The following is an 18,459-nucleotide window of genomic DNA, read 5'->3' on the forward strand; positions in this document are numbered from 1 at the left end:
ACTGTTTATCTTGTAGTCCTCATAAGCTCTTATCTTTATTCTGCCATGCGGTATTTAATATTTTGATAGTCTTTGTGATCTTATAAAGGATTGACAGTAGCTTACTTTACAGGATTTTCTCTCAACTGGTCACTTTCTGTCATGTCAGGGTGTTATTCAATAGGACAACTCTTTCTAAGATTATTTTCCTTCTCTGTGACAATGAAAGTGAAGTGGAGAGTTCTTCTAGTATGGACTTTTAGTGCATGGGACTTCATTCTCATTAAGTGGACATATGATTACCCATTCAGTAAATATTTATTAAGTATGTGCCATGTGAGGATGGCATGACAACACACAATGACACAATAGGAGCTTCACTCCTAGTACAGGGGAAGCACTGTGACCAGGAGTCTGCTGTTTCCATTGTTCTTGCGTCACCATTGAAATTGCCACTCACGGGGTGATGAAGCTCATCACACTGTGAACATCTACAGGGGTCATATTAGAACTAAGTAGATCCCTGTCTCATGTGGGGTTATTGTCTTTGTCTTTTCTCTCTATGTCCATCAAGCCTTGTCCTGATCTTTAACTTTGGGATGGGTTGAGCTGAATTGCACTGATGGACTAAAATGACTTGATCAAATGTTTATATATTGACAAACACAGCTCTTAATTTTCCAATCTGGAATTCAGCTCTGGAATGACCAACCCTAGAACAGAGCAAAGGTGAGTTCAGAATGGGCATTCTACCCACATAAGACAGACACCCTATGCCTACCTTTTGTGGCAAGGAGAGTAGATGCTACATCAGACCAAAAGTTCCAATAGTCAGACAAAAAAAGCAGAATGACCCTAAGGGATGTTTTACATCTGGCAGGTGCCTTTATGGGGGTCATATGACTGATGACTGTCTGTACCATCTACCCCCTTTATTGGGGGGATTGTATGACTGATGGATGACTGTAGCATCATATGACTCTCTGACTGACAGCTCAGGCCTCATTTGGAGGCAGTGTGAAGAAAGATCTCCAAGTCACTCTGTAGACTGTGGCAACCATGCCCATGACAGGGATATATACTCAGTAGGTATAAAAGGCATCTCTGGTGCTGGCTGATGCTATAGTGACATTTCTGCCCATGGTATACTCAATTTCTTCTCAGAATTTGCAACATTTGTTCTGAACCCATTGTTTCTCACATTTTTCTACGTTTATTGATTCTAGTATGTATTTTTTAAAAAAATCTATGTTGTCTTCCATGAGAATTTACAAAAATGTGATGGTTGATGGTGAAGAAAGAAATATTTTCTTAACTGATATAGCCACTGATATATGCACCCATAAATAAACAGCATGCCAGTATCAAGAACCCTAATGAAATTCACCAGGTCACATGAAAGCAGAAGAGAGTGTACCCGGGGAGTGGAAGGAGATGGATAGGGATGACAGAGGGGTAAGAAAGGATAACAGGGAACAAACATGATTGAAATATATTAAGTACATGTAGAAAAGTGTGTGGATGAAATTCCTTACTGTGCATAATTAATATATACTAATCAAACTAATAAAATCAACATCCTAACCTTCAATGATTTAAAGGCTAGTGTTTTTTTATTCTTGTTATGGTTAAGCAATAAGAACTAAAGAGCATGTGGAGCATGTGTATATAGCTTCCAAGTTTAATTACTTAGCTAATGATTACATGACTCTTGATCGTTCAGATAGGTTGCGGTATGTGCCTGGTGTAGATGAGTATTTGTCTTCCAAGTTTCATTTGTTTTTGCAGAATAATTTAAGTCCTTGAAACTGGAGTTGTGAGAACAAATCAGAAAGAGAGTCACATGATGGAGCACTGTGTCTAGGTATAGATTGGGTGATTGGGATCTTGTCACCAATGTTCTCCAATTTAGATTGTGAAGTTAATTCTTATTTTGAAATCTTACTTCTCTGAACAGTTTGTCAGTCAACTAATATTCCAGAGGTTTAACTCTCTCCATCTTCAAATGAGAGCAACATGGTAAACAGCAAAAGAGTCAGATATATTCTGAACACTCATGTCTTTTATTGGCAAAGTCACAGTCATTCTGAGGGCAAACTGTGATGGTGAATACTGTCCCAGACAGAACCCACAGGGGGTACAGTAATTGACATGCATTCTAGATTTGAGAGGCTGTAACTGAATTTCCTTAGATTTATTGAAAGTGAATCCCATTAACTTTCTAACTTCTGGGTCATTGTATTTCTGGAAAGGTGACAGCATGAAGACAGAGGAAGCCTTGACTTTGGGAAATGATGGTTAGTAGGTTCCTTCATTCCCAATCCCTTCTGTAGGCACTGAAATGTGAATATATTTCACAGTTATCTAAAGGACAGGGAGAGAGAACTTCACTCCAAGCACCACATCTTCTCTGCAGAGACTCTGTCAGGACCCCAGCTGCCCAATGACTCTGCTTTTGTTTGAGTACAAATCCTATTACTGAAGAAAGGAGTCTTGATTTCCAATCTCATTAACTTGGGGATATTTTTCCATCTGTGATTATGACTTTATATTCTTAATCTACCGTTATTTTTAGTCAAACAGAATGTTTTCACTGGAATAATAAAAAAATAAAGATAATTTGGTTTGTTTGTATAACCACTTAACTCTTAGTTGAGAATCATTAAGCTCTTCCCTGAGATTCACTGGGTGATTTGCATATAGCATTTACAGTGTGGCTTGCTTGGGAGCATTGGCAGTTTTGGATAGGGGCTTCTGGTGTTGGTTTTATAGCCCTGTGTATTTTCATCAAGCCATCTGGCTGCTGAGCAGAAGGAGGTTCCCATGAGAAAAGAGACATTTAGTTAGGTGAAGTGTCCAGTTGGTATTTTGCACTATATAAAAGTACACACCAAGTGACACGAGTGAATTCCATGCACATTGAGAGGACATGGTTCAGGGCTGTTCTATATGAAGGCTTTGAAACCAGAACCAATTAAGGAAAACATGGGCTTTCTGCTCTTGGGTCCCCATTTTCTTGTTTTCTGTCGCGTGTGGAATTGTCTGGAGAGTGATGTCTGTTAGGAACCGCTAAGGTGGTTGTTTTCCTTGAATGAAGCCTCTAACAGTAACAATTAAATGCACTGTCTATTTTCTGTTATTGTTGTAGCAAAACCATTTGAAAATGGACAATATTTGGACATTTATGGAATTACAAGAGACCAGGCTGGGGAGTACGAATGCAGTGCAGAGAACGATGTATCATTCCCAGATGTGAAGAAAGTGAGAGTGGTCGTGAACTGTAAGTCTCTTTTCTTTATCACCATAACTACTGAGAAATGTCTAAAATTGCTATGGCTGCTTTATTAGGTCATATATATGAGCATACACACAGACACACACACACACACACACACACACACACACACACACACACACACACACCCCTCTGTGTGTACTATGGCCTCAGCAGATCCCAGCAAAGGTTTGAATGATATACAGACTAAATTCTTCCAGTGTCATCTTCATGCCTAGCGCTCCTAGAGATCTCACCCTTGTCTCTAAAGCACTATGACTCTGACTTAGGTCTCACTTGCTGGACACCAGCAGAGATCCAATGTGCAGCACTTGATCAGACCTGGTAGACACAAGTAGGAAGCAATTCATTGAAAGATGAGAGCGGGTGGTGATGCTTACTCAGTTGGATGAATGAACTTCTAGCTTGGAAATATAAACACTATTATCATGAAGTTAATATGAGCTAGATACAATGTCATCAACACCATGATACCACACCATTTTCAATATGGAAAGAGGACAACTCCTTGGAGTATCCCACTGCAAATATCCTTGACCTGTGAATAAAGTTGTCTTTCAAAATTGTTTTCCATTATTTGACTTTTTTAAAGAAACTACTTTGGGGATAAGAGTATCTTACCCAAAATATACACAGGCTATATCTTTTATCTTTTTATTTCATTTACATACTTTTCTACATATGACCTTTGATGTTGATGATAACCAGATGATGGTATTGATAACTAGATAAATGGAACAGTTCTAAATATATCCATAAATGTTGATACCAATCAGTAGTTATTTTACATGAACATGAATCTTCCAGTCTCATGAGGCAACTGTTTTATTTTTTAATTTTTTTATTAATCATTCCATTTGTTTACATCTCAAATGATATCCCCCTCACGGTTACCTCTCCACAATCCCTCTCTCCATTCCACATCTGCCCTCTCCCCCTCCCCTTTGCCTCTACGGGGGTTCTCTGCCACCCACCCACTCACTCCTACCCCCACCCTCCAGCAGCCCCCTACACTGGGGAATCAAACCTCCACAGGACCAAGGACCTCTCCTCTCATTGATGTCAGACAAGGCAATCCTCTGCTACGTATGTATAAAGCCATGGATCCCTTCCTGTACACTCATTGGTTAGTGGTCTAGAACCTGGGAGCACTGAATGGTTCAGAAACTATATTGTTTCTCCTATGGAGTTGCAATCCCCTCTATTCCTCCAGTCCTTCTACCAGTTCCCCTACCAGGGTCCCCAGCTCAGTCTGATGGTTGGCTCCAAGCATCAGTATCTGCATTGGTCAGGTGCTGGCAGAACCTCCCAGGGAACAGCCACACCAGGTTCCTCTCAGCAAGCTGCAAGGCAACTGTTAACTCTCTGAACACTCCTGGCATTGAGCTGCCTGTCAGAGAAGATCACCATCATCATCTAAAGTTTGTCAGCTGGTGATCTGCACACTTTGGGTGAAATTTCTCAATAAGACTGAGCAAGTGATACCTGATACCTGACCAGGAGGCAGTTTTTGATAGAATATTTTCAGAGTTCTGAGCAGAAAAAAGGCACAGCCACCCGATAAAACCTTGAGGAAAAGCTTCCAACACTGTGTCATCCAGGCTGAAGCAGAACCCCAAGGCTGTTGCCTCAGAGGTCAGATTTTGACAAGTCCCTAGATTCTTGGCACTTTTATTACAGAAGATTTCTATTGAGTTAAAGGACTTTTATTGCAAAGGTTGCCGGTTGATCCCTCTGGAATTTAGGAATGGAAGATAACAAACTAACACACACACACACACACACACACACACACACACACACACACACACAGAGAGAGAGAGAGAGAGAGAGAGAGAGAGAGAGAGAGAGAGAGAGAGAGAGAGAGAGAGATATCCTGGTCATTGTATCATTATGTATTTGCTCTAACTGATTTGATTTTTACAAGATTGGGAGGGAAGAATCAAGGTGTTAATGCTGAGAAATGAAACACAATTACAACTGTTAAAGAACAAACAGTGGGCCCTCAATGTTTCCACTCCCAGACCCACCAGGTCTTTAAAGGGATGCCACAGATCAGAGTATGGAACTTCATTGTCTCTGTGAGATGGTGACATTGGGTAGAGGATGCCTGGGCTTATACCAAGGTAGCTGGGTCACAAGGTCAATGTAAATTTAGCTTTTCAGGAACACCACACTGATTTCTAGAACAGATGCACTAGTTTATGATCACAGAGACGGTGAATAAGAGACCCTCTTTCCCATATCCTTCCCGCATTTGTAGTCTTTTGACTTTTAGCTTTCTCTAAATCATAGTTTCAGGTGCTCAAATGTTTGCAAATGTCCCACAAACAATGTGCTTCACATCAATTTTGTTGAATTTTATTCTTTCCTGCTGCATAGTGTTTGAAGTGCAGGTGTGCGAGGGATACTACGTGCATTGTGTCTCTTGGTTGTGATAAAGTTTCAAAGTGGTAATCTTGTGAAATCATCCCATCAAATGCCAAAAACTGAGTGCCACCTGTGGATTTTACTGAGCTGACTTCACAAAGGAGTGGAGCCAAAGTCTCCCAAACAAACCCTAGTTCACAAAACCCAGCAGAGCTGTGTGGTGGGCACAGAATCTCCTGTTCATGATAAGATCCAGATGCTCTGGAGAAGCATGTGGGTGGTTATTCATACACCTTGGCTATGCATGAGGTGTCCTGCCTATACACATTAAACACATGAAATATACACTGTCATACAGGACACACATACACACATATAGTACATATGCACTGAACACCATTAGAGAGTCAGGGGAAATGGAGACACCATTAAACCCAGGTATAGCTAGTGGGTTTGTATTTGGACAGATTCGTTTTCTTTATTGGCATTTGTGTTTCATTCTCACTGTCAGCTTGGTAGGAACCAGGCCCATGATTTTTAAAGTAGAAGAATGACAGAGTTTCAGAAAGCCCACAGGTTAACCTGAAGGGGGGGAAAGCAGGGACAGAACCACATCTTGCCAGAAGAGAAAAGAGAATGTAGAAAACCAGCAGAATGGACTCGAGATTTAGAGAGCGGCTGAGACTGATCACATAATGGATGTCAGGGAAGAATAGCTGCATCCAGAACTCAGGGACACCACTGTTCACTGGCCATGCTAATATCTCAGTGGTGGGGACAGAAATGACCACATCTCTACCCTGCTGTAAGGGATTTTCTACTTGAGAGTGTCTTGGAATTACAAGTCCTTATAATCAGGTAGAGTTCATGGAATTAAGATTGAACACTATTAGATAAAATGCCTTCCTGTTACCATCTGGCCTGTGACACCCTATGGAAGCTTGACTTCTCCTCCCTTGAGTTTCAAATTCCATATCTGTATACTCCAGGACATGTGTTTTATATGTGTGTACAGTAATTAGTCTATGTTTCATACATGCAAAACTGATATCAATAACCCGCATACATATAAAATTTTATGCATGTTTTATAAATAAGAGTTTGGTTGCCTGAACAAAGTAAGGTCTCCTGTTCTTTAAAGTTAGTGCTTCCCTCACTTTGTGCAACATGGGATCCACAAAATCCCAGACCATAGTTACTAAGTGACCACATCATTACACTAGATTTTCTCAGTATAATCATTCTATCAGGCAAAAGAGATGAATCATCAGGTTTTCCTAGTACCTTTTATAGATGGTATATTTCCTTTCTTATTCTTCTTCTCACACTTCACACCCTGACCACAGTTTCTGCTTCCTCTACTCTTCCCCCCTCCGCAACCTTTCCTCCCCTCAGATCCACTGTTACTCCATTTCCCTTCAGAGAAGAATACACCTTCCAGGGATATCAACCTAACTCAGCATAACAAGGTATAATAAGACCAAGTACAAAGCCTCATATCAAGGCTGGAATAGCCAACCCAGTAGGAGGGAAAGGGTCCCAAGGGCAAGCAAAAGAGTCCGAGACATCCTACACTCCCACTGTTAGGAGTCCCATAAGAACACCAAGTACTTCTGATACTATCTTTATACCAGCATTTTCACGTGGTTTCAGTAAAGATGGCTCAATATTTACATAGTGCTTTTGCTCAGAGGGAAGGGACACAAATTCCATTTTATAAAGATAAGATAATTGAAGTATAGAGAGTTTAAAACGTTTAACACCCTTCCTGATGTCCAAGAATAAAATATATATAGCTACAGAAATATATTAATTAACTGTAAAAATACAAAATACAAACTAAGGTGAAAAAATATCTATCTGACTTAGATTTTGACAATGATGAATTCACACATTGACCATTTCACTCAGTATTAGAATGATTTAGCTCACAATTATCAGTAAATGGAATTGAGTGATTCTTCCTATGGCCAAATAAATAGTAAAGACATTTTTGGGGTGTGCAAGGAACCAAGCTTTTATCCAATATATCAAAGGTGCGTATTTGTGCATAATTTTGCATCTTATACATATTCATTTATGCAAATGTGCACTTTATCTTCCAATATAACTAGATCCAGACATGTGGACTGGAATGTTCCAATTAGGTTGACTTAGTACAATTGCTCTAAAGCCAGAAGCAAGGGACCAAAGGGGACAGGCAGCAGAAGCTCCAAGAGATGCAACCAATGCTCTTGAGCTAGTCATGAAGTTCTTCCCAAAACCTTGGGTAATTTATTCAGAGATATCAAACTTATGACTGGAAGAAATTGCAGCTGTCAACCTTGAAACAGACAGGACCCACCATACAGAGGTTGAAAGGAGCAAGGAAATCAAAGGTACCTGCAGGGGGGGCATTGAGGACTGTCTGAATTACTGTTCAACCCTTGGTTTCTTATTTCTGCCTCTATAATATTCCCTATTCATTTATTCCAGATGAGGATTCGGGCTAAGACCCAGTCTTCAAGTAGCTAATTATGTAGAAAGGGGAGGAAAAGGGGATATACAGTTAAAATTCAATGTGGCAAATCTGAAGCTACACTAATCCTAAGGTGCTGTGCATGGCTGTTAGCAACACACAGCACAACCTCAGACTGGATGCCAAAGGGCAAAACTGAACTTGACATTTAAATAACAATAATAATATTTATGTTTATTAAATATTTATATTATTATTATTATTACAAAACAAAAGGGAGAATCCATACATGAAAGCAACAATAGCCTCACAAGAGGGAGGGGACAGGAAGTGCCCACTAGTCAGTCTCCAATGGCCTAACTGTAGTACAAATGGAAGTCAATAATGAGAAGGAAGAGCGCTCCCTTGGAGAATGATGGGTACCTCACAGGAAGGGTACCTTAGAGGAAGATGTCCTCCTCTAAGAAGCATGAAACCTCAGAGGAGATACAGCTGGGAGCTTGTGAATTCAGTGGGGATGCTTAGATCCAATGCTCGGTGATCAAAGAAAGAATAACCTGGGGTGATTAACTATTCAGAGAAACATCTGCATATTAAGTAAGTGTATTTACATATTCTTATTTCCTACATCTGCAGAGAAGGCTTGGGAGATTTCTGGTATGTCATTGCAAGGGCAAGACAGAGGAAAAATGTAATGCCAACAGCAAAACAAGGGACTGTAGGTGACTCCGGGTCTGGAGCAAACTGCAGAAATCTTGTCAGTGAATGCTAGAGATGTTTTGCTAATCACCTACATGGCACATTTTTCACAACAAATCTCCCCAAGAAGGCAACATTTAAAAGGACTTAGAACTGAACTTTCCTTTTTCTCCCTGTGGAGTTCATGATGTGAGAGATGCGGGGCTATGGTTGTGTGCACATAACCCTAGATGCAACTGAGTTAAATGTTTGCTCTTTTGTTTTACACACTCACCATAACCTTCCTTTACAATGAGCATGAGGAATCTTTTTGAAACCATGAGTCCAAGACTTAGATGTATTCTCCCAAACTCTTAAACGAATTTTGAAAGGGGTTTTAGTGTTACAGGTCTGTGGAAATCAGAATGCTACTGTGATAAAGAAATACTCATTCTTTTACTATTGTCTTCCTTTTCCTAAAAGTGAAAAATAAAGCCACTCTATTGCTTCAGCACAAGAACAAAACTTTTCCTTGATGAGGATTTCTGTATATTCCTTTCCATTTGTAGTTCTTTCTTGGTTGATATCTGAAATTTCAGAAAAATAATATATAAGTTATAAGTGTAACAGAGCCAGAACAAACACGAACATAAAATAAAAAACAATTTCAAAGAGGAAGAAAGTGCTCGAGGTTGAAAATTATTCCATGCTAAATTGAAGCATTAGAGTCAGGAAGGAAATAACAACAGCAACACGTCTCTGCGGCTTCATCACTTGTGGTCTCCTGTCCTGGTAAGCTGCCAGAGGGCCAGATTCTGAAAGCTACCAAGTCACTTCACCACGCATTATTCAAATGACCTAGAAGCTTCAGACTTTACACCAGACTATATAAATCTGATGTTTATAAATCTGAACTTATTTAAATCCAGCTGCACAGCAGGTAGGTTTCCTCCAGAAGCATGTATATAATGGCACATAATTCATAGAATTGAAATTTGTAACTCAATGTTTGAGAGCCATTTGTAGACTAACTAGAGTAATAGCATTGTCTTGAGTCTTTACCTTATTGATGCAATTAACCGCTGTAACACTTACTGACTGATAGGCTTGTGTCTGATAGTGTGTGAGTGTACGTGAAGAACTAGATGAACATGCCCATTGAAAGAGTATGGGACACTAATGTCAGTGTGCACAAAGGTTTAGAAAGAAAATCAGAACAAAGAGACCAGACTGTAGGAAGCATCCTCTGTGCACACAAGCTCCTCTGTGAACACAAGCTCCTCTGTGCACACAAGCCCCTCTGCGCACACACGTTCCTTCCCCATTTTTGGACATCTGTTTATTCACATTCTCTCTTTCCCACCATTAGCAAATTACGTTCTTTTCTGATTGCTTCTTAATTTTTTTCTCTTTTTACTTTTCTTTCATTTCTTCCCACATGTGAAAAAAAATGCCAAACTACCTTGGGAAATAACTTTTGCAATGAGGCATAGCAATATATTTTATATACATCATTTTAATCACTGAATTATTGACTCTATTATATCTAGTATGAATAAAGGGGCACAACTGCTTTTTGAATATTGACTAAGTCATAATAAAATTTTAAGTTTGGGGATTACCATGTGAACATTAACATCCAGCAGAAAATTAAACGACCAAATTATACTTTTATCTGATTATTTTAACTGATTATGCAAATTTGAACAAAATATTAAAGTGTATTAGTCTGATTTCATTCTTTCATTTCAAAATAATGGAGCCATTTTGTGGTGTTGCCCACACCTGAGATCCTGATATTTTCCTTTGATATGTATTAATGCATTCCTAGAAGAAAGGAAGGGCACCAAGAAGGTAACAAGACAGTCTTAACACCTCTAGACCACTGTTCAGCTTCATGGTGATTTTGGCTTTGGGTGTTGTTGTTGTTTGTTTGTTTAATTTTATATGGTGACTTCTTAGAGAAAGTAAGTCTGACAATTTACTCCTTTGATGCATTGTCAGCAAACTTAGGCAGCCTGTTTGTTCTCTGCTGCTAATTCATGAAAACAGCAAGAAAAACGAAGGAGAAATAAGGTTCAGAGTAATATGATTAGAACAGCTGTCAGTACAGTGAAGGATGACATGACAAAGGCAGAATTTAGAGTCATGTGAACAGAGGCCAAACCCTACTCTGTCCCTTCCTAACTCCAGAGTACTCAGGAAACCAGTGTTTCTCTCAGGGACTCAGTCTTCATAAGATCATAAGATCCTGGACGTAGCTGTGCCCCTCTAAGAGATTTCTTGAGGATTCAGTAGCAAAATGGATTAAAACAGTTGTATTAATGTGCTAACACAGGCCCTTGGACCTGTGAAGGCTCGTTTCCCCAATGTAGAGGAATGCCAGGGCCTTAAGGTGGTTGAGAGTGGGAGCATCCTCATAGAAGCAGGGGGAAGGGAGGGAGTATAGGAGAGAGGGTGAAAGGGGATAACCTTTGAAATACTACATAAAATACATAAAATGTCCAAGAAAAATAAAATTAAAAAAAAAAAAACAGTGTCATTACTGTCTCACAGCTGAGTAATCCACCTGCATTCCAGGCAGTAAGGCACAGAATCTGTGGCAGGTCACCCCAGATTTCAATCCAAGTCCTTCCATTTGTTACGGAACCAAATGAATCCATTAATTCTATGGAAATTTGTTTAGCTGTGACATTGGGACTGTGAGGATTAATTAACTGAGTTCACACACAAAACGACTTAGTGTGTATTGGTATTAACACCAGCTACATTGACTGTTCACCAGTTAGTGAAATAAAAATACATACATGAGAAGCCACATTCCTGAAAACCAGCTAAGTTTCTCCATCTAATGAATGGATACAGTTCAACTTTGATAGCTTTAGAAAGCAAAGCATATGTGTCACAGGGGGATTTGGAACCGAGCCTTAAAAGCCTGATTTTTTAGGGCTGTGGTTACCTTCATTGTAACTCACTGCCTCCAAGGAAATTGAAAAAGGAACCTAATTAATTCTTACAAATTGCTAACGCTAGCAACGTTTGCAAAGATGAAGGTTGAAGGAAAGAAGGCAGGACTGTGGAGTGAGAGGAGGAGTTGAATCATCCAAATGGGTGCAGGTGCTGCCAGAACGGCTGACACTGAAAGAAAAAAAATGTGGAGAGAGAGAAAAAGGAGGATTCTTCTGTGGATAAAGAAAACAATCACAATAAATAATCCTCGGGACTCACGCAGCACTCAAAACAGCTTTGTTCACATATCTCCCGAAATGAGAGCCTTTGTGTAATGGCACCCAGGACAGAATGAACCTCGACACCCTGTGGTCTGCTGCTACCTCACAGTGAATTTAACAGCAGTGCACCAAAATTAAAATAAAATGATAACTTCAGAAAAATGCCTGCTGAGCCAGGAGCATAAAACAGCCGTGGATTTCATAGGCGGAATGAAAGATGACAGTTCTACCTAACACGTTCAGAGTGGGTTGTTTTAAATGTGTTGATTTGCACCAACAGCCCTAAGGCATTGTCTGTTTATCCAGAAGTGGTTTGGTGGTGATTGTAAAACAGAATAGAGTCTGTTTGCCCTCAAGGATTGCAAAGTTAGGGATGCTGTTTTGGATACAATTTCTAAGTCATTAAGTAATACAACAGGACCTACCAATGTCACACAAGTAGGTTTCTGCCATAATCATACTTTGACTAAGCAAAATGGGAGTACTCTGCACCCTAAGAAATGTTGTGAGAGTCCCTGCACATCGCACGACACCCCTTTAGCCCACATTTCAAGGCAGTTGGTTGGGAGGCTATTGGTAAGTAGTTCACAGATGCCTCATTCATTGAAGTCACTTTCCCTCTGTAGGAATTACTGCCTGTACAGCCCTTCTGTTTCTGCTGCTGAGAAAGAACTTTGGAGTTCTGCACTATTCATCTGCAGACCCAGTCTTTACTAAAGTGGCCCATTCATGTTCCTGTCCAGCCAGATAGGAAAGAGAATCATTATAGTCATGAGTGTTTACTACTCAGTCTGTGTCACACTGAGGAAGGAGTATTTGCAGAGTCTTGTTCCGACCCTTTATTTGGATCCTTGCTGCCAAGGCAATGTGGTCTATCATGGCTGCAGGATGTTTGACCCTCAGATTAACTTTATAAAGAAGCTGAGCAGAAATGTGATGGAGGCCACTTCCAGGTAGGACTCCTTATCACTTCCTGTAAGCTGTGCCTTGCTTCTTTCCCCTTCCTTATCTCAGGGACAGTGACTTCAGCTATGAACATGAATACTGTATGCTGAAGGCCACACTGGACCACCATTGAGGTCCTGAGTGAACAGAAAGGTGTAGATTCCTGCTTCTCCCCCACTCATCCTGGTTCTCACCCTTTGCTGACATGAAGTACTCTTGACTTTGAGACGAGCATGCATTAAACTCTTGCCAATAGATGTGTGCTTGCATCTCTGTTCCCTGAACGTACCCTCCTCTGACTGATACAAAGGAGACTACAGGCAGGAACACTCTGGATAAACTGTAACCTGTATGCTTTTGTGCTACTTCAAACATTTTGCCTACAAGAAACTATAAAAGAAAGTACAGGCTCCTCTGCTGCCCTGGAGCAGCAGAACCAACTGAATTTCTGTTTGCAGATCTTGCGAGTTATGGGAGCCTTTGAAGCCAAGTATGATTTTGTTCAAAACACTATTGAATTCAAAATGGCATCGGAGAATCAGCCTCCGAGATGAACTTTCCTGACAAAATAAAGGAAAACACAGAGGACAGAGCCCTTTTTGCTCAACCCCAAACAACGTGGAACAAGAATCCAGAAGGAGTTTAGACAAACTATAGGAGGCTTAAGAGTTTAACTGAAAAATAGTCACAGAGATTTACTTCCTGGAAGGAAGCCCTGCTTCGACCGAAGATACAAGATGTCACTTTCCTTTTCTTTTGCCTAAGAAACTTCCAAAATGTACGGAAGAGGTACTAGACCATTTCCCCATGTGAGATCTCAGCCTCTAAAGGAAGCCCAGCGTTTTTCTGACTCCTTTATCAACAGGCTGTTTGTGTTCAGTGGGAAATGTTTTCCTTGTGCTGACAATTGGGATTTTCCCTTTGTTCCATCATTGGAAACACAGATAAGGAACTGAGTAGGTCCTGTAGATTCTGCTTAATTAATTTTATTAGACACAGGAAAGAATGAGTATAGGACATAGACTTGCTCTGTACTTGGGCCTGGGAAGTGCATCCAGTCAACTAGGGAACACAAGGATGTATTAATAAACTGCAGATCTAAACACCATTGAGTATCCACTCAAAGGTAGGACTACGCAAAGGCAGGGACAGTGAAAACAAATATGCCAAACAGTGAAAGATCATACAGCTTAGAGGTATCAGGTTTGACTGCAGCAAAAGGAAGCAATTTAGAATTTGAAAAAAAAGAGTATTAATTCATGCCTCAACCCATACTGGACATATAGACACCACCCTCATGGTGTTAAATACATAAAACCGCTGGGGACTAGACTGGGTGAGGGCCATGTCTCTCACGGTTTAGCACACAAACTGGGACAAGTGTCTTCTAAGTGCTCTTTTTATGCAGAGGTGCCTGGGCTGGCCACTCTAGAAATACAGATTTTGGTGTTAACATGTCAGTCTTGAGAGACTGGACAAACCATCAGCCCTTAATAGTGAGAAAGATAACATTAACCATCCTGTCATAAAGACAGGAAACCAAAGAGTGATATGTATGGGTGGAAAAACATGTCACACATTCCAACCTTGACATGTAATGTTGAGAGAAGAGAAGATGTGTGAGGAAAACCTCTGCTCTGAAGGTTCCCTACAATGAAGCTCACTTTGGCTGGGTTCACACCATCTGCAGAGTATAAAGACAACAAGGGATGGTTAGGATGAATGATGTTCCAGAGGACTTGGTCCCTAGATGTTTGACAGAATGAAAAACACCATGTTTTATACACTACAATCTAAAGCATGCTCCAAAACTTGTATAGAGATAGAATTCAACAACCATGAATTCTTAATTAAAAGCTATTCATACATGAGAAAAAAAGCACACCAACTTCAGAGAAGCAAGAAAGCCTACAACTGTGGGATCACAGTTAGACACTAGAAATACCCAAATAGAAAAGAGAATAGGCAGGTGGTGGACAGTGGGAGCAACTTCGGCACCTAGCACAGCTATGCTGACAGAGGAACATACGGGAGCAGACTGTAAATTTATTATCCTTTCATATCCAAAAAGTGAAAGACTTGTAGAAAACAACCAACTGTCCATCTTGAAAAGTCCAAACCAAAGCCTGTGGAGACTTCTTCCTTTTGATAATTTAGGTCCCTATGACTAAACCAGACATGAAGCTGGATAAAACTTCCAAAATGTATGAAAAGACCTCACAGTAGTGGAATTCAAATAAACTACACACCAAGCTCTGAAATTACCTGGCATGAACCTCTCAAAGATGCCACAGAGCAAACCTGAGTTTTGTCTTTCTCCTGAAAATGCCCATTGAAAGCTTAAAACCCACTCATTCCGATGAACGTGAAGGATATGGGGAGCAGGGGACAGTCATGGATAGTTAGAGATCCATTTCCACACAGCCATGCACTCCAAAACCCTGTCCCAGAATGTAGCACTCATGGCAGCCACAGCTGCTCCCATGGTGGGAGAAGAGGTGTAATTCTTCTTGTCTCAAGACAGGTTCTGATTTCATGGGGGTTGGGGGGGGTGAAATTGAATCTGAAGATTAAGTCCCAGATGAGCACAGAGACATATTTTGGTTTTATGTTTTTAAATATCGACAATGATTAATTTAGCTTAATCTCTTCTTAAATAGGAGGAACTGTTAAAAATTGGTAAATAAACAATAAATCTCTAGAGGACAATCATTTTACACTCAGAGGAAACAGAATATTGGGAAAGTTCTATGGAAATATTATAGTCAAAACTCACACACTTCACATGAAAAATAATAAATTAGTACTAACAAAACAGAGCAAAAGGTAAAATTGGAATTTCTTTTTATATTAAAATTATCAGGTGCAACTTTAAAAAAAAAACAAGAGTGGAGATATTATCCGAGAAAATATGAGAAGCTGTGTCCATATAGATTTTCCAAGAATGTAAATCATCATAATTGCAATAAAATCAGCTAGAAAGAGTTGAACAGAGAATTAAGAAACTCAAAGATATAGCAAGAAAAATTATAGAATTCTTAAGGCAGAATTTTTGGAAGAAATGAACAGTGCTAATTTATAACAGTGCACAGCTTAGGTATAGACGATGTGTCCGGCTTGCTTGATGTTCCAGGTTTAATCCCAGCTCTGCGCAAAGATTCAAAGCCTGTTATATAACTGTGCACTGTGCATAAATGTGGTCCCATAAGGATCTATCACAGGAAAAAGAATGAGGGTAGGCAACACTGAGGGAAAATAATAGTTCAGAATTTTCAGAATTATAAAATATCCAATTATCAAACTGAAGAATCCCTAGAAATCTAACACATAATAGTTCATATTGCCCGATGATTTCTGTAGTGACTGCATTCATCTGCATCCTCCTCCTCATGCATATTTTTTTCTTTATGAAAATAGAGATGAGTACCCGAAAGGAAAAGCTGGAAGAGGAGAAAAGAGAGGTATAGGTGGAAATACATGATATGCTCAAATTAAAATGTGGTTGAAAGCATTTGCTGCTCTTGTAGAGGAACTTGATTTCCAGCTGCAGTGTTGTGACTCACTACCTCCTAGGACTCGAGTTGCAGGAAATGGGACACCTTGTGATCTCTTAGGACCCCTGCACACATGTGCACACATTCCCCCACAGACTCACAAGCATACAAATAATTACAACCAAAATGGATGACTTTATGAAGACCATCTCAGTAGAAGTCAACACAAATGGAGAACAAGACATCTATGTGTAGATGTTGCAACAGAAGCCACAGTAAGCTGAATAAAACAAAGACAGATAACCTGGAAAGGAACAGTCCTCTAAATGATGATTGGTTCTCAGTATCAAAAGATGTCAGAAGACAAGAAAACAGTGGTGTCATCGGTGTCCCAGGAGATGACTTAGAACTCTTATTACATGAGAACATTGAGGAGCAGCAGGTACCCAAGACTGTCTGACAGGAGTGTTTGCATTGAACACTAATCATGTTATTTTCCTGGTTCAAGAAGAGAATAAATGTTGGAGGAGGGTTATTCTATATTCCTCAGGTTAGTGCTGAAGGAAAACTAGTGGTGTACATTGCTCTAGATAGAAATGATTAAATGCTGGCACCTGAATACCCACACCCATCTTGAACAAAGTTGGTAATCATAGGAATGATACGTATATTGATGCAGAGTTGACATAAGCTGCAATGAGGTGTGGTGCAGCATGCAGAAAACTCTCAGAGAGTTCCTAGAACCCACAGATAACTTCAGAGGGATGAAGTACAAGCTTCTGCTACATTTGTGTTACTGTACCATGACCCTTCTACCACTAACTTTGGACAAAGAGATGCCATTAGAAAAACGTGTGTGTAATTAATACCCAAATATTAGTTATATTGTGATGGTTTGTAAATGCTCTGCCCAGGGAGTGGCACTATTCACTATTAGACAGTGTGGCCTTGTTGGAGTAGGGATGTCATTGTGAGTGTGGGATTTAAGACCCTCATCCTAGCTGCCTGGAAGCCAGTATTCTGCTAGCAGCCTTCAGATGAAGAAGTAGAACCCTCAGTTTCTCATGTTTCGTGCCTTCCTGGATGCTGCCATGCTTCTGCTTTGGTGATAATGGACTGAACCTCTGAACCTGTAAGCCAGCCCCAATTAATGTTGTCCTTACAAGAGTTGCTTTAGTCATGGTGTCTGCTTACAGTAGTAAAACTCTAACTACTCTGTGTTTTGTGTGTGTGTGTGTGTGTGTGTGTGTGTGTGTGTGTGTGTGTGTATGATTGTATAAACATTTGTTTCATCACCATTTTGAGAATTTTGTTCATCAGTACTGTATTCGCATTCTTCTCCCTGACTCCTCTCCTCCCAGGCCCCCACTTCTTCTCAACTTCATCTTTTTTTTTTAATGTCTATTCTGCACGAACCAGACTAGAACCAGTCTAAGTTCACAGCATGAGAAATGGAAAGTGAGAAGTGATCTGAACATTTTAAAACCCTTGGCATAGAAAACAGCAAGCTTATTGCTTATCTTAAATAAAAAGTTAATAAAATAGAAACGTGTAATAGGGCAGGATAAGCTAAGAACTATGTTAAGGGTTGACAAAGAGAAAAACTTCTAAGGAAATTAATCAGACAAAGAAGCCATCAACCCACACAAAAAAAGCCTAAGAAGGAAAAGAATTTCAATGCAGCTCCTGAAGGTCCAAGGCCACCCTGAGGACATCTTGAGAATATGTGGCAGAGTTGAAGTGGATAAGTTTCTAAAGACCTCATTTTACAAACAGCTATAATGAGGGAATTGTACAGATCCCAAGTCAGGACGGTCACGGAGCCTCTTTCCTAAATGACAGTGTGAAATTCAGATGTGCATAAGAGAGTTTGAGACAGTAAGAAGAAATGAATGGTTAAAAGCCCACTGGCTCTTAAGGACCGAATCGCACAAAAAGAACAGGAAGGATGATGCATTGGAGATTTTAACAGATTCAGTGGAAAAAATGGTGAAGCTCCATGCACAATAA

The 18,459-nt window shown here is 40.0% G+C and overlaps 1 protein-coding gene across 3 annotated transcripts in view; it reads left to right on the forward strand.

The window, feature by feature from the left end:
* The window catches only part of Negr1 (neuronal growth regulator 1), a 732,375-nt gene that overhangs the window by 485,410 nt on the left and 228,506 nt on the right, over positions 1 to 18,459 (forward strand). For all 3 annotated transcript variants that reach the window (XM_063282428.1, XM_039103007.2, NM_021682.2), the window contains exon 4: positions 3,128 to 3,259. In XM_063282428.1, the coding sequence (XP_063138498.1) occupies positions 3,128 to 3,259 (132 nt within the window). The remainder of the gene's footprint in view (positions 1 to 3,127; positions 3,260 to 18,459) is intronic.

The sequence above is a fragment of the Rattus norvegicus genome, chromosome 2 (genome assembly GCF_036323735.1).
Source record: "Rattus norvegicus strain BN/NHsdMcwi chromosome 2, GRCr8, whole genome shotgun sequence".
Taxonomy (NCBI): domain Eukaryota; kingdom Metazoa; phylum Chordata; class Mammalia; order Rodentia; family Muridae; genus Rattus; species Rattus norvegicus.